The sequence below is a fragment of the Camelus ferus genome, chromosome 5 (assembly GCF_009834535.1).
Source record: "Camelus ferus isolate YT-003-E chromosome 5, BCGSAC_Cfer_1.0, whole genome shotgun sequence".
Taxonomy (NCBI): domain Eukaryota; kingdom Metazoa; phylum Chordata; class Mammalia; order Artiodactyla; family Camelidae; genus Camelus; species Camelus ferus.
In genome coordinates, this window is record NC_045700.1 from 30,404,962 (window position 1) to 30,432,911 (window position 27,950).

The 27,950-nt window shown below is 36.5% G+C and overlaps 1 protein-coding gene and 1 pseudogene across 1 annotated transcript; one reads left to right on the plus strand and one right to left on the minus strand.

Moving 5' to 3' along the window:
- Positions 1–27,950, plus strand: part of LOC116663621 — a 544,445-nt pseudogene that overhangs the window by 356,254 nt on the left and 160,241 nt on the right.
- Positions 116–25,100, minus strand: ARL5A (ADP ribosylation factor like GTPase 5A). Its single transcript, XM_006179048.3, has 6 exons — positions 24,742–25,100; positions 15,599–15,659; positions 14,999–15,146; positions 13,171–13,254; positions 9,843–9,994; positions 116–7,191 (listed from the first exon to the last, which is right to left on the minus strand). Exons 1-6 carry the CDS (start codon positions 24,785–24,787, stop codon positions 7,143–7,145), a joined length of 540 nt encoding a protein of 179 aa, XP_006179110.1. The 5' UTR covers positions 24,788–25,100; the 3' UTR covers positions 116–7,142.

Here is a 27,950-nt window from a genome sequence, read left to right on the forward strand (position 1 = left end):
AAGAACTAATCAGAAAAATATATAATCACATTGAATTTCTTTTGAAATAATGCAGAATTAAATAAAAATTGAGATAATAATTAAACTGAGATAAGAATTAAATGAGGCAGTATGCTACGATCACATAGGTAAGAAAAATTTACTTATCCATGGAGAAAAACTCACAGAAATATTAACAGTTCATTCATTCATCAACACATAAATTGAATAAACGTTATATACTAGGCACTGCGTTCGGCACTGAGAGATATAAATTGGTAAACACAACAATCACGGTCACTGGTGTTCTGGAGCTTACATTCCAGGAAGGGAGAAAGACCAAAACTCAAATAAGCGTATGTGTGGGTTGACTTCCCGCCACCACCTACAACTTTCTTCTGTTTACTATCAACCATTCTCATGAATGTTCACTTTAATAATATTCATTTAAAATGACTGGACTTTCCCTACATTTTAAGACAAATTAATCACACAAACGTCCCTATTTATCAGGTCCATGTACAATTCAAATACCCAGAAGTAAAAGACAGAATGCTATTAGCTGACTAAGTTCCATAAAAAGATTCCTAGAGAAGATTAGGACAATCTTCTTATTTGCACAATAAGGCTGTCACACCTTTTCACCTGCCCTGGTAGATCCCAGCCCTGGACAGTTAATAGAGCTATGCCATCACCAAACTGCACACGTTAGGAGAACAAACTAGAAAAAAAACACTGACAACATGATGTGTGAATAGTAATTATAATTAACCTTTTCTAAAAGAAAAGGCGTGTGTAACAGTATATAATAGGGTAACAATTAACTCATCTTTTTTTTTCTTTTTACTCAAAGCATAAAGCAGAGATAATATTTTATCCCAGGTTAACATGCAACTTAAAAAAAAGTTAATATAATTTTAAACATGGAAATTCACCAGTAAAATCATATTTCTCATTTTCCCACAAGTATACCTTACTTAACATTATTCCTTTATTTCATTATAAACAAAGTCCTACTACTGGTCACCTGACCCAATACCTTACAGTTATGGAGCCTGACATTTCAGTCAGTTAGGGACACAAGGGTGATGTTACAAGTATAATGAAGTAACACACCTGAAAAGCAGCTGATTGCACTGCTTCACCAATGGAGAGGTCCCTACACCATCTGCCACTCTGTCCCAACCTGAGCGCAAACATAAATATCCCCCAGCCACCCAGGAAGCTGTCTTGTCAAGAAGACCCTGAAGCATTATTTCCCTAGGTACCTAACATGTCAGCACTGATGAAACACAAAAGCACCCAAGTGCTCTAAGATCATCACTTTTTGGAATATTCCTTGAGTGTAAAATTTTCCTAGGATATAGAGAAACACAAGGTAACAAAATGATAAAGAGATAAGACAAATTTCCCACCTCTTCTTGCCTACAAAGCTTGAGTCAAAACCTTTTATCATATTAGAAATTCCAATACAACAAACCTAAAAGTTTTCAAAAGGTTTCTAATTTGTTGTTAAATGCAGCTTCAACTACGTCAATATACATAGAGCACAAATGTCAATATACAGAGACTAGCTCGAATACACTTTCATCCAGGTTTCTCTAGGAAAATACAATAAGCAAGGAAGATTAATATCTACAAGATGAGTTTGTCACATTTAAAAATCAATAGTTAGTAAAATGTATTTCAAGCACAAATTAAAATTAATATACATTTTTTTCATCTCTAGCAACCAAAAGAGCCCTCATTAGACATAATTATAGCTTCCTCTTCAATGTGTTATCTTGTGTTACATTAACCCAGAAAACATCTTTAAAAGTGCTCTGCAGGTATCACCTCCTCTCAAGGAACCACAGAGGGACATACATAAGAAAAGCTACTTTAATCTGAAGGATTAGTTTCAGGCAAAAATAATTAGAGGAATTCTTTCTATCACCAACATAAGAAGTTTTGGAAGAGAACAGTATATATTACGATAATTAAAATCATATATACATTTCACTTTCCATGCAAGATGATTTAAAATATAAACAAAATGTAACTGTGAATCACTGAAAATTCAGTCAAGCCTTTGCCCTCAGTTTATAGTCATGTTCTATGGTTAGGGAGGGACGGAGGAAGGAAGACAGAGAGGGAGGGAAGAAGGAAGAGACAGAGGGAGGGAGGGAGGAAGGAAGGAAGGAAGAAAGGATATATGAGAAACATAATAAAGTTCTATCAAGTATTTTGTTTTCTAAGGAGAATCGAAAGAGGAAGGATTTTGGTATGTTGACACATAAAGTGGCTCAAGATCTAAATATGATTGAAAATTACTAACCACTAAGTATGAGAAGAATTAAGAGACTCCTCCTACACAAGCAATACATTTTTACTAAGGTTTTAAAACACCCAATAGAATTTTGTCTGTTTAAATTATTTTAAAAAAACAGAAATAGAGTTCAGTTTTCTAGTCTCTGCATTAACTAACACTGGGATAATGAAATATTTGTATTAAGAAAGAGAAAAAATGGTTTCGTTCATGCTTCCTTACCCTATGGTTTATTCAGAATTATGATAGGTATTCTCCATTTCAAGGCTTTTTAATCAAACAAAGCAAAAAAGCTGTGACTTGAAAACCCTCAGGGCTGTATCATCAGTAAGCCAAGCACATATAATACCATAGAAAACACATATAATTTATTAGATGGACTTAAAAATCAACACAAATCAATTTTAGGCACTTCTTGAGTACAGACTATGGGAATTTTCTACCAAAGAACAGAATATCTAGCAGGCAAGACCATAAAGATTTAAATTTCAGTTTTTAGAATAATACACAAAGGCCAGACAACTGATAAGAAACATTGCATAATTTACCCAACTGTATTCTCTTACAATTTCTTCATAATTCCACACACAATTTTAGGGTTCAATGGAAGCAGTCATTCTTTAGCATTCGAAGTTTTAAAATTCTGTCTTTCTTTCCTTTACTCCACCATTCTGGTCTTAATATGATCATATATTCTTTGAGGGAGCATAATATAGAAGTTTCATTTTTGTATAAGTGTAACATTAAAAAAGTATTTTCTATATTATGCCTGCATCTACACAGTGTCAATACATGATGATTAATACTTTTGATATCTTTTAAAGTCTATTTCAACAGGTTCATTTTGTAAAAATAGGCTTCTCATTATTAATTCCTTTAGACAGCTAATGTTTATCTTAGTTCTTTAGGTAAACGAGAAAAAAATGGAATGTGATCTACAGTTTTAAGGATGGGGGGATGTCTTCATGTTAAACACTACATATGAATTTGGTTTGGTGTCTTTTTCCAACTCAAACTATTTGTACTGATATTCTTCAAAACGTAACCCATTTTTGGTAATGGGAAGATAATACACATTTAACTTTATCCCTTTCATGTCTAACTGGTAGCTCAAGGAGCTGGCAGAGTCTAGGTACTTCTCTTATCTTTCTGAATCGACTTTTCAGCATATGAAGCTAAAATTAAGAAGTATTAAAATGTTAAATACAGTATAATTTAAAGGACTCTACTGGTATTTATATGCTGTGCACACAGCAAGCCAGTCTTGTGATGTACTCAATTCTGACAATACTCTCCAATGAGTGAAGTGCAAATCAATGAATCAAGCCAGTGGTGGGAGGACAGCAAAAAACTAGAGAACCTACTTAGAAATTAGTAGTTTGGGGAACAATGGATATAGGTAAAGTTGAGAATATCTCCAAGACCAAGACAGCATATCTTCATTGACAGGGAACAAAGATACAGGAGGATGGCTGAGCTATGGGAAAGCCAATCCTCAAGCAAGAAGTTCCAGATTATACTTGGACAGTGGGAAGTTTCAGAGTTAAGTCATGCAAAGAAACCTTGTCTCTACCCAGCCTTGAAAAGTGGATTGATTCCAGGATACAACTGGGCAATTGAGAGAAGATGACCCAAAGTCCACAGATAATACGGGATGTGCTGCCATCCCCTACATACAAAATTTACAGATATAGTCTCAAAAAATGTCAGCAGAGAAAACTAGAAAGCTGTCTAGTTTTTCTATTTACAGTAATATAAACAAATTTTGAGGTTGTCTGTACTGTATGTGGTTGCTGTAGTCACAGCAAGAATTGCAAAGTGCCTGTAAGAGGACACAACAGAATCCCATTTCTAGGCATCTTAATACTATACACTCAGACAAAAAAGAAAAGGACATCTCAGGGCCTTCCTGACTTTCCTTAAGTGCCCTGCACTTCTCTGTGATCTCAGTCACTACCTGTTAGGCACTTCTCGAAGACCAGAAAAGAGAAATTCCTCTTCTATTCCATACCATGCTCCTAAAATCATTTTAATTACCTGCATTAAAAATGCCAGACAGCAGTGCTGAAGCACTTTTTTATTCTTAAGGCAAAATGTCATACTCCCTCCCCACCTTCCCCTGCCTCCCAAACCACCTGCCTCCATTGTATTCTTTGCCCATTATGAGGGCCAAAGAAGATAGAACTGAAAATGTCAAACAAGAATCCTCATTATAATGTGTAAGATATACTTTCTAAATGGTATATGACAAAATTAAACATATTTAAAGGCTTACAGCAACATGGTTACTTTTACCAAGATACCAAGAGAAGTAATATGACTTTCAAAATTAGTATCAAACACAGAATATGTAAATCCAGCCACATGTACAAAGGTATGAAGCTTTGTTCTTTGCAAAGCTGAGCATAATAACCCTAAATAAGATGTTTGTTTACACCCAAAAGTAGCATATTAAAAAACCAAAAGCTTTGCCCTTTGCTTAATTCTACTTAAACTACACATAAATCGCCAACAAGACTATTCATGAGGCTCTACGTGTTATTTGGAAGTAATACTGTTAAAATGATTTTGCTATATTTTCATACATGAATTAAAAACATTTTTCTCCATTATAATTTTGGTTTTATGCACAAGTATAAAGGTACCACCCTTATTTCTAGTGCTTGGCCTAGAGGATAGAATATGACCAAAAAAACATGTTTTGTAAATGTGGTATAAGATTTCATGCACTCTTATGATGCCATGTCAATCACTAAACCAACCGTAACAATGTAGGGCATGCTTTAAACATCCAATTAAGAATAAATTTTGGCCAGCACCATGATGACAAGGGAATGTGCTGGTATACTGTTGAACCGATGTGGCAGCAACCCAAGGGACTAAACCATGATTATTCAAATTAAAAGATAAAAAGGATAAAAGATGTCTTTGCTGGGCTATTTTACAGAAAATTTGTCTCTGATGACACTGCAACATCTACAAAATAGACTTGGGTTTTTAACATACAAGCAACTCCTTATAGTGATCTGAAGAAGTATGAGGACATATGAACAAATAAAGCTTAGTAATTAAGATTTACTTTTGTAAAAGCAAGTTGACAAATATTAAAAGGTTATACTTGTATTTTGAACATTATAATATAAAACACAAAACATCCTATGTTAAACACTGACCTGCCATGTCTGACTTAGATTTATATAATGAGTATTTTATATTTTATAGAAAGGAACTTTCAAAGTTTTGTCAATGCTTATAGTATATACTATTATTTCTCATGAAAATCTTTGAAATCTAAAAGGCTGGTATTAAAAGTAGTTTTTTTTCCTTGAATATTCTAAAGCATGCCAGTTTTGGATTAGCCATCAGATTTTCAGGGAATGAAAGATATACCAACAGAGTACACAAGAATATGATTTAACACATTTAGGGTAAGTTTGTTTTCAGTTGCAAAAGAAGTATCTTAGACTTTCAGATGCTGGAAAAAACAAAAACAAAAACAAAACCCTAACAAATATAAAAGGTTTTGGGGCCAAGTTACTTCTTAGTGAAAATAAAACATTAAGTTGATCAATTTTTAAACCAAATTCTTAAAAGCATTAAAAAAAGGTTTGTATTCTTTAACTGTCAAACAATGCATTATGGAGTGAGCAGATAAAAGAAAACTTACAAACCACAAAAAAAAATCTCAACTATTTCAACTCTTAAGATAAGAAATAAGAAACTTTCAAATTAAGAAATTATCTTTGTTGCTTAGAAAATATGCTTTACATTTCATCTCAAATTCACTTTAAATGCTTGACCTATAATTTAATATCTAAGAAGACTTTGGCTAAATTATTTGATAATATTTATAGGGTGACATTTCTCTGGATAGATATATTTCACACAACAGCTTCCAATTAATGCTAAAAAAAATCACTTAATGACTTTAATCACAAGTAATGATTGACTGATTGATGGATTAACAATTTACTCAGTAATTTAGATGGCATAAGGTCCAATAAAGGGAACAATCCGATAACTGCTCAACATGCAATTCTGTCCATTAGTAATACTAAGTCAAGAATATGATAGATTTTCCACTCAGCTGGATTACCTGTTTCCATGTATGTGATTTGGTCAACAAAAAATTAGGTAGACAATGCCAAGTTTTTTCCTTTTTCTGCCTTTCTTTTTTTTCCTTTTTTTTTTTTTTAAAAGAGCAGCTCAGTGAGTTGGGGGGTTGATTAGTCTGATACAGAGAACATACGGCAAGTACAAAATGGCAGTTACCACCAATGCCAGTACTCATCTCACTATGGTTATAACTAAGGATATTATTAAATTGTGTGTTACTCGCTTTTTTAGAACATAAATCAAAGCCATTAACTGGAACTTGAGGTATATACACAATACATAAACAACCTTAGGCAAAATACTTTTCATAAGTAACATTACACTTTAAAATATTGGAAACTGAGTAACTGTGCTGATTTGTATTTTGACTTAATGGAACAAGAGGAGAACAACATTCAACTAGGGAGGGTTATACTAATAATAAAGCTCTTAAAGTTAAAAATGTCTTCCTCTCCCTTTGTACTTACCACAGGCTACACAACATCCTGAGAGGATTCATTATGAGAAAAGTGTCAATCACAGCTTTAAGACTTTGCTTTGGAAGGAACTAATGAGAAAGCAGATTGGAAGGTGAGATTCATCTTTGTTTTCAAATAAGTGGTCTTAATTTTTCTTCTTATAGAAAAAGTTTAAATGTTTAATTCAGTTTATTATAAATATATCTAAACCATTAAGTTTTGCAGCTTTCATGTAAAGTCCAGCACTTTATACAAAGTCTATGAGAAGAGGTCAGTAGAGATCATCTAATCTTAAGCCGTGACATCATCCATTCAAGTCCTTGGCATAATCTATAAAGAAAATAAAATCTTTTGATTAAATTCTCAACTAAAAAGCTATGAACAGTAAACTAAAAGTAGAGATCATTTTTCATCTACCTAAACAACAAAGATTAAAAAATCAGTAAGACTTAATGTCAGCGCTATGGCAGTGACGCCATACTCTCGTACACAGCACACCTGTGCTTTTTGGTTCTGTTCTGTCTCTGGTGCTGAGAACACTGCCTGCCACATGAAAGGGGCTCAACAATTATATAGTGAGTGCCCATAGACAGTAATTTAGCAATCAGTTTCAAAATATTTAAAGTGTCAATACTCTCTACCCCTTTCTCCACTTTTAGAAATATATCCTAAAAAGTGATCAGAGATAATGACAGGTTTATGTATAAAACTGTTCACAAAAGCATTCTCAATAGGAAAAAGTAAAATTTAAGTGCCTAACAATAGAGAAAAAAATGTGACAAATTATGGAACATTCATATGATGAAATATGAAACATTTCCTTTCAAAGACTATTTTACAATGTGATGAAATTCTCATGACATAAATGAAGTAGAAATGGCAGGATAATGAATGTATAGTAGAGTTGTTCAAACAAATTACACACACAATATTCATGTTATATCTGTATATTAAAAAAATCTGAAGGAAATAAAATCTCATATCACTACCACCAGTTATCACTGAACGATGGGTAATTGAGCATAATCCAATTCCTTACTTTTAAATGTCTGATAGGAAATTATACAAATTTTAAGAATAATAGGCATGTAAGTTATTTAATTCCAAACTGTTAAAGGTACAGTAGTTACCTAATAGGAAACTAGAAATTGCCCTAAGCACTTAATATCCATTATCCTAATTAACCTTCACAACACTAAGACCAGAACTCTTTCCATATTACAGAGGGAGCCCAGGCTTAGGGAGATTAGCAAGTGGCAGAGATGGCAGTCAAAATGTTGACCAATACCAAAACCAAGAATTTAGATCAAGGTGGTCAGACTACACAGGGAAACATCCTTCCCTAAACCAAACATTTCCACTTTTTAACTGCTGCAAATGGAAGTCTACATAAACCCCAAACTGAAAAGACACCATCATCTGTTGATTTCTTCTTTTAAAAATAAAACTGTCAGAGTTCATACGTAACCTAACTAATAATGTATTTTCCACACAATTACTCAAAGTATGTAAGTTAAATCTTTTATCAATCTTACATGATTTGTCTTTGTTGTCAAATTTAGTATTATAATCAGTGCTTCTGCTTAAAGATCTTTGATAAAGATATATAAAGATATATCTATATCTACATATGTATCTTGACATGTATTAAACTATTTGACAAAGAAATATGTAAAAGATATTTTTACTTAAATGAGTACATGGACAATTGTTACTATCTGTGATTTAAAAAAAATTAATAGATTCACTTTTTTGAGGTTCCAATTATGCTCTTCCAAATGTCTGTAATCAGTTAATAATGTCTTCTATTTCACTAAGATGGGACTTAATCTCCAATTTAACTTTTTTTTTTCTCTGCTTTTAAACATAAAAATTAAGGATTCTAAATAAAGTTCTTAAATTTGGGGTTGAGGTTCTTCAGGTGTCAGGAAAGGGCAGAAGCTTGTGGCATGGATAGATGAGTTAACAGCAAGTGGCAGAAATTCTCCTCCTTTCAAGACCATGGTAAAGGGTAAACCAAATAATATTGACACTATCTATCTGTGCCCTAAGTTTCTGCCCTTTTCAATACCTGAGTTGAAATTCAACCCCAATGTAACACCTCTATTCAGAATACTTCACCTCCAATTTAACTCTTTTCCTTCTGCTTTTAAATACACAGATCTACCATATTTTAGAAAAATAACTACAACAAAAACTTTAGCTTGCTCATCCTTTTAGCTTTTTAAAATCTTATTTCTTATCTCCTTTATTCCATCTCTCATAATAGCAGATTCCCCTGGTCCTCGACATCACAATTAACAATGCTGACAACTGGTGCCTTCTCAAAGTCCTTTCATCTCTGGGCATTAGTCTTGGGCAAAATTTTACTGCAAGTACCTACCTTTCACTCCAGAGCCAAGGACCTTCAAGCCATACTCTCTCCAATTCTAACTTTTATATTTTTTTAAGTGTAGTAACTCACTCTTGACAACAGTGGCGGCGTATCCCCAAACTCGTCTCACATGTAAAATCTTCTATTTCAGCTTCTTTATGCATAAAGTATGAATTAAAAACAACTGGTCTACATGATTGTTAGGAGTAAATGACACACTCTGTAGAAAGGACCCAAGACACAGGACAATCTTAGCAAGTGTCAGTTCCTTTCTTATACTGTAAGTCCCATCAACAGTGTAAGAACTGTCTCTTGACTTCTCCAGCTCTCATGACACTCCCACTCCTCTGAACTCCTACAGCAACTCTGTCATCCACAGGCTCACCTGTGGATGACAGTTCAGTTCAGTTTACATGTATTCTGTGTATGTTGCGGGTCTAATTCTTTACAGAATCAAGCTAAGAACTCTCTCATTGTAGACATGGACTATGTCTTAACCTCTCTAACTTACAAAGTTTTGTACATGGTAACATTAAATATTTGATTTTAAGGAGAAATAACATGTTTCAAAGCTAAATACATGCAATTCATGATGAAGACACCTTACCCCTCGCCAGTAAGAGCACAGCATGCCTGGATATGCCACTGGTGATCTTTAATAGAAGTTAGTTTCAAAAACTGGGAGATTTCTGCTACAGTCATGCATTCCTTAACATCTTGTTTATTAGCAAAAATCAGCAATCCAGCTTTCCTCAGGTCCTATAAAAGCAAACAAAACTATAAGGGCCAGTCCATTTTTTCTGTAACATGTTCCAACTTAATTAACAGAATATATTTGATAATCTTTGTAAGCTAGAATTTCTCAACTACTTGACATAAAATTATCACAGCCCTTATGATAGAAAGCAAACTTCAAACTGAACATATTTTAAATAAGTCAGTCCATATTTGTATAGATTTACTTTTTTTTTTATAAAATGACATTTTTATGATTCGAAGTGCTGTATTTAACAAAGTCATGTCTTCTGATAAAATACACATCTAACCCTTCCCCCAACCCCAAACTAGGCTTCTGTGGCTACTAAAACAAAATTCTACCCCAACCTATACTTTAGATATATGTTTATACCTAAAGTTACCATCTTCTAGGTGCATATGAAATAAACTAATTCATTATATACAGTATAAACCTTAGGGCCTTAGGACTTAATTCTCAGTTGAGAGGTGCTATTCTTAAAGCAATCCTAGTCATCTTCTGAGACCTAGCTCTTCTATATTTGTGCATGAAGATTTCTTAGATTTGAATATTTGATAGGGTTTTTTTAGATTGGCATTGAACTTATCAAATTTCCCAACTGCATAGTAAGTTCTACCACTTTTATGCTTTGATTCTGAGGTAAGTTCTTTAACGTTTCTGAATCTCTTCCTCATAACTAACATTTATTGAATATCTAATCTGAGCAAGACACCCATCATACTAACCATTTCCCAAATAAAATCTCTTTAATCCCCACAAGACTGCTACAAGGCTTTACTATTCCCATTTTACAGATGAGGAAACTAAGGCTCAGATGTAAGTAACTCATACAAGGTCATATAACTACTCAATAATAGAGCCAGGTTTGAGCTGAGATCTTCCTACTATAGCTGCTGCCCCTCTTCTGTAAAATGCTGAGATCACCATCTACCTCCTGGGGTTGTGGTCTGAATGAGTGAATTACTACATTAAAGTGCTTAGTTCAGTACCTAGCTTTGGTGACAGTTCAAATGTTAGTGTACTTACTGCTCTGCAAATGAGAATTAGCTTTACCCTTGTGCATTCCCCCAACTGACTGACCTAACACTTTACTCACAAAGCCGGCCAAAAGTTCTTGGTCTCCTTTTGCAGTACTCTACCTTTCCCTCTCCCAACCATTTTTACAGCCAACGTCTTCCCTGACAACCTATGGAAAGTTATAGAACTTTTCCTCATAAAAATGCACATGCAAAAAAAATTATATACAATCTTAGGGTGTTAATAGATATCCTAAAATCCATTCTTGGATCCTAAGCTAAGAAATGATAATGGCTATACTCAACAAGCAGATTAAACTCATAAAATTCCACTTGTATATAGAGAGAGATACTGAGAAAACTAAGGTTTTGGTGCTATGTTTGCAAGTTCTCCCAGCTGTGTTGAATGCTATCTTCTTAGAGATTTTAGTTGAATATTTTGGTTTTAATTATGTGTATAGATGTTTGAAGCAAGAAAGTCTTCAGTAGGTTTAAACAAACACTGCTCCATATTATTTTACTCTTGTTAGAATACAGTTTCAATGACTTCTTTGATTCTTTTTGATGTAAATAAAAAATATAAGTGGTAAATTTCTTACTTGGTTAAAAGGAGTTGTGTAATATGCTTTATATAACAATGGAGACTGACTTACTCACAGTGCCCTCTGCAGGATGGCAATTACGCTACTACAGTTAATGACTGTCACCTCAAGAGCTTGGTCAGAAAGAGATACTCTAGAACTTTTAAGTTTTAAGGGTTTATGTTCACTTTGGTTCACCTATAGTTCAGTTCACCTATCTACAAAGAAGGCAAAAATTTGAAGGGACAAACTGTAGCTAGTATACATATACATTATCAAGGATATGGATATTTTTTCTCTTATCCTAATCAGAAAATGGAACAATTATCAACAGTTGATATATAGCTGAGTCACTGAGTAGGTGGACTTCCTATGTCATTTAATTCCGATCGTCCTATCATTTAGGTTTCACTATCTCTTGCCACTGTGTGTTGAAATCTTTTATATAGGTCAGGATTGCCAATGCTGGCATGTTCAAAGAACAAACTCTAGAGATACCTGACATTGGAAATACCTAGCATAAGTTGGGACGCAGAGTTTATGCTATTTTATTTACAAGTATATATATTTATCACTTTTAGTAATGAAATTATTTGAAGAAGATCCTGGATGGATAATTGGAAAACACAAGAAATAAAATCATTATTAAAAGTTCTCAAAAAAATCCCCCATAAAACTGAATTCATACTGAAGGTAATTTTTCTAGATTTCATAGGCTCAAACTTTTTTATTAAAGGTTCTTGATTTTTTTTAACCTTTTTACCTACTTTTAAATATTTAGGAAGAAATAAAAGAAAATCTTCCTTTACCTTTTATTTAATAACCTCACAACAAATTATGTCTTATGATAGTAATAGAAAAGAGATATATTGGATTAAGGCTGTTCAACTTGACTTAAAAAGAAGTCAAAGTACAAGGTAAAAGTGGTGATCTTTCATACGTCTCTCATTTTAAACACTCTGAAAAACTTCTGCTACATAGCACAGATTTCTGTTCTTAAGAGTCTAAAAATATTTTTAGTTTAGTCATGAAGATGAATAACAGCACATACAAAACATATTTACTTAGCATCTTCTATATGCCATATGTAGTTGTCAACTTGTTTCTCAAAGCTTCATCTGTGAAGATGATTCCTAGAAGTTGAGTCACTCTGAATACAATTCACCCATCTTATGTAATTGTTTAATTTCAGTGGCATTTTAATAAAGCTTAAGAAAACTAGGGTATCTTTCTAACGAAGTTTTAAATTAATTAATATCATTTCCAATGATAATCCTCTGTACAGTTAATCTATTCAAAATGCAAAGTGAAAGCCAATTTAGGTCTTATTGTTCAGGAAAACTCCTAGACCAAATTTATCTGTGATAAGTGAAACTAAAATTCTAAAACTGATTCCACAATCTTTCTGCTGCTTCTAGATACGTTCCCAATTTGGGAAGTGTCAAAATTATAAAGCAGGCATGGCCAGCAGATAAAGGATTTTTTTTTTTAAACTTGAAATAGTATCCTCATGAAAAAGTAGAAAGAACAAATGTCACAGAAATACCCCCCACACACATCTAACGCCAGAATCCTACTTACCTCATGGGCTAACATTTTGTAGAGTTCTTCTCTAGTTACAGAAATCCTTTCTCTGTCTGTACTGTCCACAACAACTATTACAAACTAAAATAATTACCAAAAAAATCATTAGTGATTGCAAAATTTGCTATCTGTAAAATTAATAAAGTGCTTATTTGATTTACAGGCTACAACCATCAAGAAATTAGAACCTTATGAGACGGTATGATTGGAAACCAGAGATACCCACCATACACTGTGAATCCTAAAAGTCTGATCCATCCCTAATTCAAATATAGTTACTAATTTTGAAGAGAAAATAAAAGACAATATGATGTTATCATTCTGTTAGACTACTCTAATATTCTAACCAAAATATAACACACATTTGTTTTCTAAATTAGTATCTTAAATGCTAATGGGCCTGTTTGCACTGTAAGTCAGTAAGATAAAAATATATTATGGTCCTAAATTTAAGTTGTTTCTAGACAGGTAATACTTAACATCAACTAAAAAATCTAAAAGGGTGTGTGTATGGAAACAAAGTGATGTGACAGAGAAATCAATTTAAAAAAAATCAACAAATTGAGAAAATAAATCTGTATCTAAAACCATGCTCTCTTCCAGCAGCCATAAATGGCACTTGCTACCTGCAAGCACAACTCTTTCCTGAACTGATGATAAGACTAGCCTCAGAAGACACAATCAAAGACTTGTAAAGGAGCTGTGCAGGACTGAGCTATAATGCACCTCTTCCTCAACTCCATGAATGCCAAAAAGCACCAGGGAAACAGGAGCAGATGTAGCCACTTTATGATGGCATTTGTGATGCCCGAGTTCATTCTGACTGCCTATTACGAGCACTACTTATTGTTTAGAACTAACTTTTCATTTCCAACTAAACCACTGTAATTTTCAGGGGCTTTTCAATTATTCAGATTTCATCAACCATAAGTTAGATAGGTAAGAGAGCTGCTACTTTACCTCTTCTCTTACTTGAGACCTTACTGATATGTGGCTTTATTACTGTAGGACCTGTTCTATTCCAAGCCTTTTGAATAAAGTTATTAATTTCCAAGGTGTTGCCATGAATTTGATACCTGCAGCATTATATATGAGTACTAACAATTTACACCTCTCCTTCTCCAACAGACATGATCAAAAGCCTAATGGAGTATTACGGGATCAGGCACTAGAGACACTTAACAGTGTCTTAATGATGTAATATTCATCCTTATATATATTTGGAGTCTTACTGACTTATAATCAGCACTACAAAAACAACTGTCACAGCCTTTCAACTTATAAGATCTATACAATGAAGCTCTCAAATGTCATAGGTCTGAAATTTCCTCTTTGAAAAAAATATGTAAGTAAAACATACGATTATGTCTAAATTGCTTTATAACCAAAAGAAAAAGAATTCTTTAATGTGCAGTTGTGCTGCATCAAAGAAAGAACACAGTAAAATTTTGGCCAGGATTCAAACCACCAGAGCTCTCTCATTTAACTAGGATTTACTCTATACAGACACAAATAAACAGTAAGAAAAAAGTGAAATTACAAACTGTAAAATGGAACTCTTTATAAAAATAATTACTTAAGACAGGCTCTGGGATCAATACATAATTAGACTAATCAATCACCAATCCTCCATAAAGCAGCTCAATGAGAATGGACATACAGAACAACGACCCTGAAAGAGGGAATCAAAGATTCCACTATGTTTAAACTCTACTTATACTAACATACTATGATATTTCAAAAACATTAACTACAAGAGTTCATATCTAGAAGGTGTTTCCCAAGCATTCTATTCATAGAAGGTTTAGTATATTAAGAAACATACCTCTGTGTTAGTATAGTAAGTATTCCAGGAAGAACGAAGAGATTCTTGGCCACCAATATCCCACATTAGAAAACGTGTATTATTAATCACTATCTCTTCTACATTACTTCCTATTGTAGGGGATGTATGTACAACTTCATTCATAGAACTGGGGAAAAAAGGATTCAAATATATTACAATTAGCAAGGAAGCTCTATTGTCTGAACATTTTTCAATTAAGGGATAAATCAGCATGACTTTCTTTTATATTTTATACCCAAATTTCCCTTTTCCACTAACTCGTAACTAAGGATTTAAACAGAGGTGGAACCTAGGAAGTGGACTATCTGCAATATTCTAGATTCATTTCAGGGAACTCTATAAACAAATACTTCTTTACTTTCTATAAGCAAAACAACTGAACAACATGCTCATTGTCATAAATGTTTAGCAGTCTAGAAACAGTTGCTTAAACTTGGCTCCTGGTTCATGGCTAACTTGCCTTCTTACAGCGTAACTTGGATTCCATATAATTTTCTATTGCTTTCATAAACCAAATACCACTCAAGCAGAAAAAGTAACTATAAACAATAAAATAGATTTACAGTAGTTAATACTTACAACTGGTAAAGGATGGTAGTTTTTCCTGCATTATCCAGCCCAACAATGATAACTTTGTGCTCTGAAAAAAAGAAAACACCAGTGATTTATCAATTTTATATAAAAATTTTAAAATTTCCCATTTCCATTCTTTCCAGCTATGGTATAATTCAGTGCATGGCACTTACCTTCCTGGAACTCAAAAGGATATCGCAGCAGACCAGCAGAAGTACGCCATTTGTCTAACCTCCCCATCCCCCTCATTCCACATAGAGAACAAAAGCACTATATTCTTTCTACTCTATGGAAGTCCACTCTCCGTAAAGTATCCTAAATGTAATCACAACAATTTACAAATAACTTAAGGTGTAAATATTTCACATTGGACTAAACCATTTAAGTTCTAAACGTGAATTTTAGGCATTAACTGGGTATGTACAGGTGACACGGGGTGAATGGGAAAGAAAAAAAGGTCAGTCTTTTAAATCTGCTGGCAAAAGGCCAGGCCCCATCACAGGTAATTGTAAGCTATCTGAGTACATGTGAACCGTAGGGCCCTTCTAACCAAATTTAAGGACCTGTGGCTATGGTGGCAGTGACTCCCTCCCCCCTTGGCTTCTATGGCATCACTTTACCCAAATTTTCTTCCTCTATCTCTTTATTATTTTTTCACTGACTCCTCTTCCTTGGGTCCTCCTTCAAACGTTCCTGTTTCCCAGAGTTGTCTTCTTGCACTCCTTTCACATTTTAGCAACACCATTTTAGGGCCCATCTATTGCCAGGCCATCTAAAAACTATTCCCAAAGCCAGCAGTGTGTGGAGGAAGCTAATCTCCAAAGATGGGCTTTGCATATTCATTCTCCCATATAGTTACCCTCGTGAATCTAGGCTGGTCTTATGACCCACTTTCAACCAACAGAATGCAGCAGAAGTGATGCTGTGTGATTTCCACACCTAGATCATCACAGACCTTGCAGCTGCTGCCTAGCTCTTGGACAGTCCCTCTGGGTTAAGGCAGACACCATATAACAAGTCTGACTACCCCAAGACTGCTAGGCAAATGAGTGAGGAAGTCCAGGCTAATCATGTGGCCTGACCTCGTGGAGGGAGGCACAGAGCTGCCCCCATCTGTTTCAGCCATTCCAGCTAAGTCGCCAGAGACACAAATAAAGAAGCCATCTTGGATATGCAGCCAGGTGGAGCTGAAGATGACTCCAGTTCAATCTGCCATCCAACTAGAGCCAACTGAGAATCCCAAGCCAGAACTTTCTAGCTGAGCTCAGTGAATTCAGAGAACCATGAGAAATTACAATAAATTACTGCTTTAAGTCACCAACTTTAGGAATGGCTTGTTACACAGCAATGGATAACAGAAGCAAGATGGAAAAATACATGTGATTACATGGCCCCAGACAAATGACTTATTTTTCTAACCCTAGGTTTCTTCACTGTAAAACATGGACAACACTACCTATGTTTCAGGGTTATGTAATGATTAAGACAGTACATGGGCAGGGCATACCACCAAGAAAAACAGTTCCTAATCCATGTTCCCAAATCTTTCCTAAAGTCCAATCTACCCAGCAGATGGACACAGTGTCTCTCAACATATCCAAAACCCAATATTCAAACCTGTTCCTAATTCTATCCTACTTAATTTGCTTAATGATATTAGCATAACATCAGATGCTTTTGGAGTCCCTGCTCAACCCCAACATCTAATTTGTCACCAAATTCTATTGATTTTACCTCAGAAATATATCCTGAATCTGCTTCCTCCCCACTGTCCTAGTTGTAGTCCTCTTTATCTCTTATTGTACCCAAGTGGACTATCTCCAATTCACCTTTTTATTGTTTCTACAGTAATTTCTCAACATTATAAAGCTGATCATGCCACTTTCTTATTTAAATGATGCTTCTTCATTCTGACAGGAAGACAAGGTACAAGTTCTCAGCTTTGTAAATAAAGCCAGTCACAAATGAATAGGCTTCAGCTTTATGCCTCACCGCCACGTAGATTCAGGTGTTTAAGCTAGATTCAAGCCATTCTCCCCACATAAGTAGATAGATATGTTCACAGCAAACATTTCTTTACCTCTACTCATGTCTTTGACCTGTGCTGGAATTATCCTTCCCAATTCTCCATTTAGGGAATTTCTTCTAATCTTTTAAGGTTTAACTTCCCAAGAAAAACCACTTTCTCCTGCTCTTCTGCAACACCATTAACATAGCACGTATAATGATTTATAAGCACACTACTCTTCCTAGCTTCATGAGGCACCCTTCAAGTGTACAGATCACGTGCTAATCATCTTCATATTCTCAGTAACTACAACTTTTTCTGGCACAAGGTAGGCACTCAATAAATGCTGAATTAATATTCATTTTATAGATAATAAATGTTAAGGATTGTAGCACTTAAGAGTAAGCAGATCTTTAAGAAAAAGCTTTTGATGAACAACCACATGTCAACAAACTGGACAACCTAGAAGAAATGGACAAGTTTCTAGAAATACAGTCCACTAAAACTGAATCAAGAAGAAATAGATCATTTGAACAGACTCATCGTGAGAAGTGAAACAGAATCAGCAATAAAAATCCTCCCTGCAAACAGAAGTCCAGGACCAGATAGCTTTACTGCAGAATTCTACCAAACATATAAAGAACTCATACCGATCCTTCTCAAACTCTACCAAAAGATTGAAAAGGAGGTAATACTCCCAGAAACATTCTATGAAGCCACCAGCACCCTGATACCAAAACCAGACAAAGACACTACCAAAAAAGAAAATTACAGGCCAATATCATTGATGAACATAGATGCAAAAATCCTCAAAAAAATATTAGCAAATAGAATCCAACAACACATAAAAAAGATCATACACTATTATCAAGTTGGATTCATCCCAAGGACACAAGGATGGTTCAACATATTCAAATCAATCAATGTGGTACATCACATCAACAAAAAAAGGACAAAATTCACATGATTATCTTAATAGATGCAGAAAAGGCATTTGATAAAATTCAACACCGATTTATGATAAAAACTCTTACCAAAGTGCGTATAGAGGGAATACATCTCAACATAATAAAAGCTATTTATAACAAACCCACAGCCAGCATAATACTCAATGGTGAAAAGCTGAAAGACTTCTCACTAAAATCTGGAACAAGACCAGGATGCCCACTCCCACCACTTCAATTCAACATAGTATTGGAAGTCTTAGCCATAGCAGTCAGGCAAGAAAAAGAAATAAAAGACTTCAGACAATACTACAGAGCTACAGTAATCAAAACAGCATGGTACTGGCACAAAAAAAACAGACATATGGATCAATGGAACAGAATAGAGCCCAGAAATAAAACTGCACATCTATGGTCAATTAATTTTCAACAAAGGAAGCAAAAATATATAATGGAGAAAAGACAGTCTCTCCAGCAAGTGGTGTTGGGAAAACTGGGCAGCAGCATGTAAATCAATGAAGTTAGAACACTCCCTCATACCATACACAAAGATAAATCCAAAATGGCTTAAACACTTAAATATAAGACACTATAAACCTAGAAGAAAACATAGGCAAAACATTTTCTAACATAATAAATTAAATAAATAAATAAAGTCAATCAAGGGAATGCAAGCTGAACAAATGAACAAATGAGGGGTTTTTAAGTGGTTAAAATATTTTAAAAAGAAAAAGAGAAGGAAAGAATCTCACATCAAACATTTGCAGAACCTAGAAAATCTCTGAGAAGCCACATGTTCTGTGAAGCAGTCTGAGATCTTTTTGGATTTTCACTTCTTCGTCTCACCCAGATTCCTACAAGCCACATTCAATGCCAACTTATATCCACTCCCTAAGACTTGTCTCTGAATTTTTGTGTGTTTTTATAATAAAGCACCAATGGCTGTTTTTAACAGCTTCCTAAGTTTAAGGTATAGCATGTGGGTCACAGTGAGAACTACAAGATTAAGACATAATTGTGCAATGGGCTCAAAGTTAAGGTGCCACTCAATGGTGAAAAGCCAGTTTCTCCCCAACAATAGGGGTAAATTATTCACACTGTCTAATACTAAATCAACTCCTTTGAATATCCTTAGGTTCTTTCACCACCCCAGCCTGTTTCTCATGACCAGGATGGAGCAGCATTCTATGCAAAACACAAATTGTGTAGCTAAAAAGTGTTACCGTGCACTTCAAAACAAATACCCCAAAGAACTTAAACTACAACTTGCATTCTAAGAGACAATGTTATGTTGGCAAATGTAATAAAACTTTTGGCTATTTAAATTCTTTGATGCATGTGATTTATGACAAGTTTACTGCTTAGTATGGTTTTTCTCTTAGAATATCTTTGCCACAGCATTCTTGCAGTTTCTCAGATAATCTAAAACAACTACACACTGTTACAGTGCTTGGATGGAATTTTGAATTATCACTTAGGCTTTAGTTTCCTAATCAATACTTTACTGTTTGTCATGAAAATGCTTGTTTCTTTTCTTCATTTCTTTTTGATATACCCACGCAGCCTACCAGTTCCGTTTATTGCCAAGTTCTAAGAGTCAATATATATCCTTCCAACTACCTGTCAGTAAACTAAGCAAATAAATAAATAAATAAATAAATAAATAAATAAATAAATAAATAAATAAATAAATAAATAATAAAAAGTCATTGTCATCCTGGAGGCCTTCTGTCTCTGTGAAGCATACCAAAGCCAGAAAACACAAATACTAAGACAGATAAATTGAGTCATCCTGATTCTTCATTCTCACCACATACCCAAACTTTCACTAAGCCCCATTGATTGTCTCACACAGAGCAAAAAATTCCATTTCTGTCATGTTGACTATAGTTCTCTCAGATCTTAACACAGAACCTAGAATAAAGCATGTGCTTAATAAAGTATTAATGAATAAATAAATCAGATTTGGACGGGAGATAATTGATCAGGTCACTATATATTAAAAATTCAGTTTGCAAAACCTGAAAGTATCAATAAAACACAAAGTTTGAAAATAAGCTTGCAATTTATAGCATGATAGTGAAGTTTCAGGAGGAAAAACAAAACAAAACAAAATGCCAAACTTCTCTTTTGCACTAAGAAATTGCTGAAGGAAAGCAACAATTATACACACAAAAGTAGAGCTCCAATTAGGAAACAGAAACCACATAGCAATTTGAACTTGCAAAGTTTAATTTAAAGAAAATAACGATTACAGGGGATTGGAGTAATGAGGGGTTGGCTAACAAGAAATAACTGAAGATTAAAGGAATGACAAATACACGGAGCATTCACCACCTCTCAGGCTGAGATAGAGCTTCCCCTACTTCCCCAGGACTGAGATGCAGACCTTGCTTAGGGCCTGGCCGTGGCTCACTGAATGTCAGAGGAGCAGCTGTGTGGAGTTGTCAGAGGACTTTTCTGGAAATCCTCCCTCTAGGATGCTGGTTCACTGACTGGAGGGCCTACATCCTGAAACCAACTGAAGTGGGTGCTAGGGGAAGCAGCTGCTACCACTAGGCAGTGCAAAAGCAAGCCACTGGAGGAGTGGCTCACTCTGCAAGAGCAGGACAGAGCACACTACATCCAGGGAGAAAAACCCCCTCCTCCTGCAGTGTCCCTCCAATGCCGTCTACTGATAAAGCTTAACATTGTGCCAGCTGGCAAAAGAAACATATTTAAAGGATCCAGCTCCATATCCACAGAGCAGGCAAAAAGGGTGAATTTGTAGCTAACATTTTAAGAACTGGCACAGCTCACCCCTTTGGCTACTCAGCTTCTATATGTACTCTTCTACGCATTTGAATTCCCACACAATGAAAAAAACAACAGAAGCAGAGGTGACTTTCCCAGCACCAGGTTCCTACAGCACAAACAGCTTCTCCAGAACTCACTCACAATGATACATTCCTTTTCGAAGAACCAATCAGTAGAATGAAACAAGGCTAACAATAGGGAAACTCCAAGACTTCTCTCATAGCTCAATTAGTGTCTGAAAGTTCTTCCTTTTATCTAACACAAATACTTCTTATACAAAGAAAGCGTTTGTTCTGTTTTGTTTCAAGGGCACTAACTTAAGCACTATAGGATCCTGGTTAAAATCTCTAAATGGTCTATCACTAAACTGAAGTGTCTTTAGCAAGTTACCTAATGTTTCTTGCCCTTTAAGGTAGGGAAAGGAGGGGAGGGTATAGCTCAAGTGGGGGAGAATATCTCACAGGGTTGTTGTTGAGAGTAAATCAATCAAGTAAAGACAAAATCAACTGCATAAAACATGCAGAACCTAATTTTTCATTTCAGCGTTAACTGCTATTATTTTATCTATAAAGATGGAGTTAGATTATTTTCTGTCTCCCTACATAAAGACAGGGGGGTTGTCTGTTTTGTTTCCTATCTCCACCACCTAAAACAGTCCCTGGCACAAAATAGGTGCTCAAAAATACTTGTTTAATAAACAAATGAAGCACTGATCATAAGCCTTTCTATACTGAAAGATACTAATGGCAACTCTTCAAAGTTCTAAAGTTGTAAAGACTTTAACAACTGGGAAACAGCTAATAGGGGGAAACAATTCACAGGGGAAAAAATGGCACCAATCACTTTTTTAAGAAGACCAGTATCAGTGACATATTTCTACAGTGTTTTAACTCTGGCATTTACCAGCTGCATTGCCTAGGAAAATCATTCCATTGGAACCTCAGTTTCTTCTTTTCAGGGGAAGAGAACAATTACTTCAGAGGACTGTTGAAACTTTTTAAAAACTGACATATACACCAGCATCTAGGACAAAGTTTGTACCCTACTGATTTAAATATCACCTAAATGCAACCTCCGGTTTCTCAAGTCTGAGCAATACACAATTAGCTTTCACTGTGTAGTCAACCTAGCTAAGCTTAAACTGAAAAGGTTGTTCTAAAGGGAGTTCAGAAAGAGAGATGTCACGATTTCTTTCATGAGCATAGCAAATTCTGTAATTCCCTAAAATCTTCCAAGAATTTATTTGAAAAGAATATAGGATTGTGTTCTGTTTCTTCTGAAGGCAAAATAAAGCATCTAAGATATATCTAACACACACACACATACACATTCAATTTAATACAAAACTAAAAAGACCAACAAGGACCTGGCGTTAGATTTAATGGTGATTATTTTTTTAAAGTGACCCTACTGATAAGACAACCACATCATTTAACAGAAGAGAAACAGTTTATTCACATTTCCACAATATTAACATCTAAATTTCTAGAACTTAACTTCATTAATTCCTCTTACTATTAGTTTCCCAACAATGAAATAAATGTCCAGTCAAAAATCACCATAAAATACAGGTAACAAGAACACTACTCTTAGCGATTTTTAGTGGTAACAACGCACACATTATTTACTACTGTCAAGTAGCCGTTGGCAAAGTTCTAATTCATTCTTAAGTTACAGAAACAAATAATTTTATCATAGACTCAAATGAGAAAGTGGAGATATCTAAATTTTTGCAGTACTAGAGCTCAACTAACAGGGAAAGTCTTTCTAAATTTCACAGCAGAGTTGAAACACTAACTTTGCTAAAATAATACAAAATTATGGATATTAAAATTATGATAGATCTTATCTACTATAAGCACCATCAGTTTTACAGCAATGTTAAGTTTCACTTCTTGAGACCAAGAGATTAAGTTTTCAAGACGTGTGGGCTTCAGTCATACAGTCAAGATCCCTGATGTTCTAGGTAAACCCCGAACGTTCTAGGTAGACCCAGAAAGATTAAGTGATGCCCACTTGCCCTCTCCCAACAGAAACAGCTAGCCAGACAGTGTAGGTTTCCCCAGTTTATGAAAATTATCCAGGTCTCCGAAAATCATTTGCAATATTGCTCTTCCACTTAGTATGTGATCTACACTATCATTTTTATTTTTTAAAAAGATACACTAGCGATCACAAGTCCCAGTTCTGCTCCCTTCCTATTGCCTTCTTTTTTGGGGGGGAGGGGCTGCCTTTTTTTTTTTTTAATTTAAGTATAGTCAGTTTACAATCCATCGCCTTCTTTTAAGAGCAGCTGGATCATGAAAGAGGAGGTGGGGATGGCTGTACATAATAGATGTCACCATTCATTTACGTCTTTACTGGAAAACTTTGGGCTGTGACACCACCACTAGCTTCCACAAGAGGAAAACACAAACTAAATTACTGACAGCAGGGATGATGAATCACCCCACCTGAGTTAAGAAGAAACAAAAGTACACCAGTAATTATTTTGTATCTTAATGACTATGGCGTCTTCTTGTTAAACCTGTATCCTCTTTCCCCAGTTTTACATTTTATTTTGTAACAAATTTCAATAAATTTGATATGCATTTCAAGACAATAGTCTGAGTTTAGATGAACTTAAGCATGTCTTTATAATACACTCTATACCTAATAACTTACTAGATACCTACAGTTAACAAATGTCTCATATGATATGGTTTTTAAATGCTTGCAGTGAGACACTTTGACATTCTTAATCCAGCCCCAAACCCTCTACTTAAATAAGCAACACGAGTAGGAAAACGACCTTAAACTTAACCTTAAACGCAGGTATAAATATGGCAAACGGGAGAGAGGACCATCAGTACTCAGGATGCATTAGAGTCTCCCCAAAGCGGGGTGGAGGTGCCGGGAAGGCTCATGAACCTGAGGTGCACTGTACAAGTCAAGAGCGATTCCTCACGTTTTCTGCATTCTGCAATCCTTGGTCGCTTGGTGGTGCGGCTGGGGCCACAACCTATAACCTTCATCCCAGAGAACCCCAGTATTTCTCCGTGGTGTGCAAACCCAACTGCTGAAGGAAAGGGGGCTGAAAGGCCAGGCTCAGGGCCGCCGGACGTGAGGCAAAAGTCTTTTTCCACTCCCAACCGAAATCGGAGCAATGGGTGTATTTGCGGAATGGATTTCTTAGGAAGGTCTCCTAAGACAAGAGGCAGGGAGTCGGGAACCTTTCCCGAGTTCCTGAGCTGGGAGTGGGATCGAATAGCCCCAGGCCCGCGTCCACAGCAGCCCGCACCCAGCGCAGAGACCGCGCGCGACCGCGCCGCCCACACTCCGGAAGTATTCGGAGACCCCCACCCACTCGGCCAGGACTGACCCTCTCCCCAACCCGTACTCGCTCGGCCCGAGCCCCTCACCCTGGTGATTGAACAGTCTCCAAATCCTGGTGAAGAGAATTCCCATTCTCGGGCAGCGGACCCCCCTCCAGCCACCCGGACCGCCTGGCCTCCCCCGGCTCAGGCTCAACGGGAGGAGAGAGACGCGCCGAAGCCTCCGCCTCTGCCGCTGCTGCTCCCACGCTGGCCGCCGGCCCGCTTCCTAGGAACCGGAGGGAGGCCGAAGCCCAGGCCGCCTTGCCGCGTGCGAGGCCCCGCCGCTGCCGCCGCGGCTCTCGCCTGGCTCGCGGACATCGCCGCCGCGTTGTCTGCGACGAGCCTCGCGGGCCACCGTCCTCCCCCAGCTCCTCTCAGGAGGCTGCGGCGGCGGCGACCGGGGGGTGGGTCCGGGGGAGGGTAGGGGCGGGGCGCAGCAGACGGGAAGGCGCAAGCGTGCGGCCGGCGGGGCGGGGCCTGCGTTAGGGCGCCCGCCTGGCCCTCGTTTATTTGCGTAAGGAGACAACCTGTAGGAGGCGGACTGAGCCCCTAGATTCGGGCAGTACGGGCTACGGGTTGGGGTAGGTGGTTCTCTCGACTGATTGCTTTGTTCTCCCCGCCGAGTTTTGTTGTTTTGTTTTTCTCTGCGTTTCTTCCACAGAGCCCTAATGTAAACGTGTTATTCAGTGCCTAGTGCCCATCCCCAACCCTGCACGCACGCTACACTGCAAGTCCCACGTCCTGGCCTTCAAAGGCATGGCATTCCATCCGGCTCTTTGAGGGAAGCTTGACACCTTTCTCAGACCTCTAGACCCCGACACCCAGCAGGTGACCTTACCTAGGGATCCGCCCTATGGCCGTCTTGTACCTCCGGGCTGTTCCCTCTCCAGTCTCCCTCCACTTTTAGATCTTTCTTAAGAGAAACAACAATCGTGATCAAGTCACTCCCACGTTTAAAATTTTTTTTACTGTCCACTAAAGCTCTTTGAGCAGTAAAGTCCAAATATCTTAGACACATACACGTTGTACTCCACGATTTGGCCATAACTGTCCTTTCCAGCTGTAACTTCCATTATTCCAAGTTGGTCAAACAGCTGGTCAAATGTCCTCTCTGCTCTTCCAGGCTTCTTACCTGTACATCTTGAACAGCTGTGTCCCGTACTAGGCAAGCGTCACACTGTATTTAATCAGCCCTCTACTGCAGAACACTGTTGAAAACTAGATTATAGATGAATCATTAGTTAACTTGATATCAGAGTTCTTGTCCCATGTGTTATTTTTTTAGCTGGCCAAGTTCCTTAAGCTCTCTAGGCCTCCGTTTTCACATATGTAAAAGAGCGTTTGTCTCGGGTCTTTCTTTGATTCTAGATCACCTGATGACTATGATTAGTCTCTACTCTTATTAGAGTCAAGAGGTGGGAAAAAAGAAACCAGCCCCTTCTAGTCTCCTTAACTTTGGTTAAAAGGAAAAGAAAGAAAAAGGGGGGGGGGGGAGCTGTAAAAGGCATTTTGAATTGCTCTGTCCCCTGTTTGTAAGAACTGAGTAAAATGAAACAAAATCAGCAATAAGCTACACCTTTCCACCCCAGTTTTTCTAGCCATGCACTGTCTCATCTCAATATGTAGAAAAATACCCCATTTGAGTAAGACCTCAAGATGGTCTACAGTGTTTCTTAGTTGTCTGAGCTAGAAAACTTGTACCTGGAAAACAAAGGGCAGCATTGAGGACTGTAACATGCCTCTTTTTGAAAAACTGTTCAAGAAAAAGTTCTTTGGTTTCTTTTGGGGCTTACGGCTAAAAAGCCAAAGTTTAGAGGAGACATATGAAGGGAAAGATGACTATATTAATCTATTGTAAATTATATTACAAATATAATCCATAATTTACAACATTTTAAATCTGCTATGTTTATATTTACATAATAAAGTACTCCCTAGGCTGTTTAGAAAAACTATTGTTTGCATAACCAATTTACATTAAATCTCTAATATTGCTGTAGTAATGCTTTTGCAGCTCTAAGACATTTTGCAAACTCCCCCCACATCCCTGTGAACTTATTAAATGGATGTCATACCATATTAACTTGCAAAGTTAGAGTTTCATATTTTGTCATATGTGTGAAGGAAATGGTCTCCGAGATTATTTTCTAAGTGTCTCTCAAAAAAAAGGAGGGGAGATTTTTCCTAATACAGTCTTGTCCAACTATAGGACCCATGGCTGAAATACAAATTTGGAACTACTATAGAAGTAATTGGGAATATTGGTTCCGTAGTATGAAACTATTTGTAAAAACAGACTCCTTATAAGACTTTTTGAAGAATAATTTATTCATGATTATAATGATAGCAAAACATCATTGGAGAGACTTCTGCTTCCCTCTGTAAGAGAGCAGGATGGTCTGGAATTGCCCTCCTACCACTAATAAATAGGAAACCAGGCAAAATATGGAAAACAACAGTTTTCAGATATCAGACAACACCCAGCACAGGACTATGATCCTTGATAAGAGACCCAAATGGGACAAGTTTTATCAGTATGTGGATTTTCTGCCTGGAGGTAATTCCAGCCAACTACAGAAAGAGTGGGTACTCAGAGTCTGGCAATCTCCTTGAGTTAAAGACATAGATCAGCATTCCAAGAGATCAAGGCAGCTAGAATTTGTGAAGCAGAGTGATTGAAAGGGGAAAGCTATCCAGAGAAAAGCTCCAGAAACCTACATAGGTTGAGCTATTGAGTTTTTGGCTGCATGTCAATCTGTATGTGTGTAGGAGTAAGCCAGTATGAGAGGCTAGCCAATAACAATTTGAGGGGAAAAAACAAGTACCAGGGAGCTGTGAAACAAGTAATTCCTAGAGTTTACAAAGGGTCAGGAATCATTTGAGTTCCCTTCAGCCAGTATCAAGGGAAAACACAGAATATATGGGACACTCAGTAGACACCCCAGAGACCTTAGAAGATGAGCTAAATTAGCCTAAGGATAAGTCTTACTCTAGACCAGTCCTCAAGGAGCTTAAAAACAAACCTCAAAAGGATCAAACTAATTCACAGTTGCCTATCAAAATAATTCCAACGTTGTTTAAAGATCAAGATGGCAAAATCAAGTCATGCACAGTGGAAAATTTACAATAGCTTGAATCCAATAAAAAAAAATTGGTGGACATACAAAGAAACATGAAAATGTGACCCATAACCAAAAGGAAGATCACTCTACAGAAGCAGATCCAGGCACAGGGAAGTTAAGTGATTGCCCCAA

Bases quoted from the DNA above. Each gene is read 5' to 3' on its own strand.
- ARL5A (XM_006179048.3), bottom strand. From the start codon at position 24,787: ATGGGAATTCTCTTCACCAGGATTTGGAGACTGTTCAATCACCAGG. The intron at 15,147-15,598 runs GTAAGTATTAAC...TTTTTTCCCCAG, and splicing joins ACTACCATCCTTTACCAGTT to TTCTATGAATGAAGTTGTAC. The intron at 13,255-14,998 runs GTATGTTTCTTA...TAATTATTTTAG, and splicing joins CTTACTATACTAACACAGAG to TTTGTAATAGTTGTTGTGGA.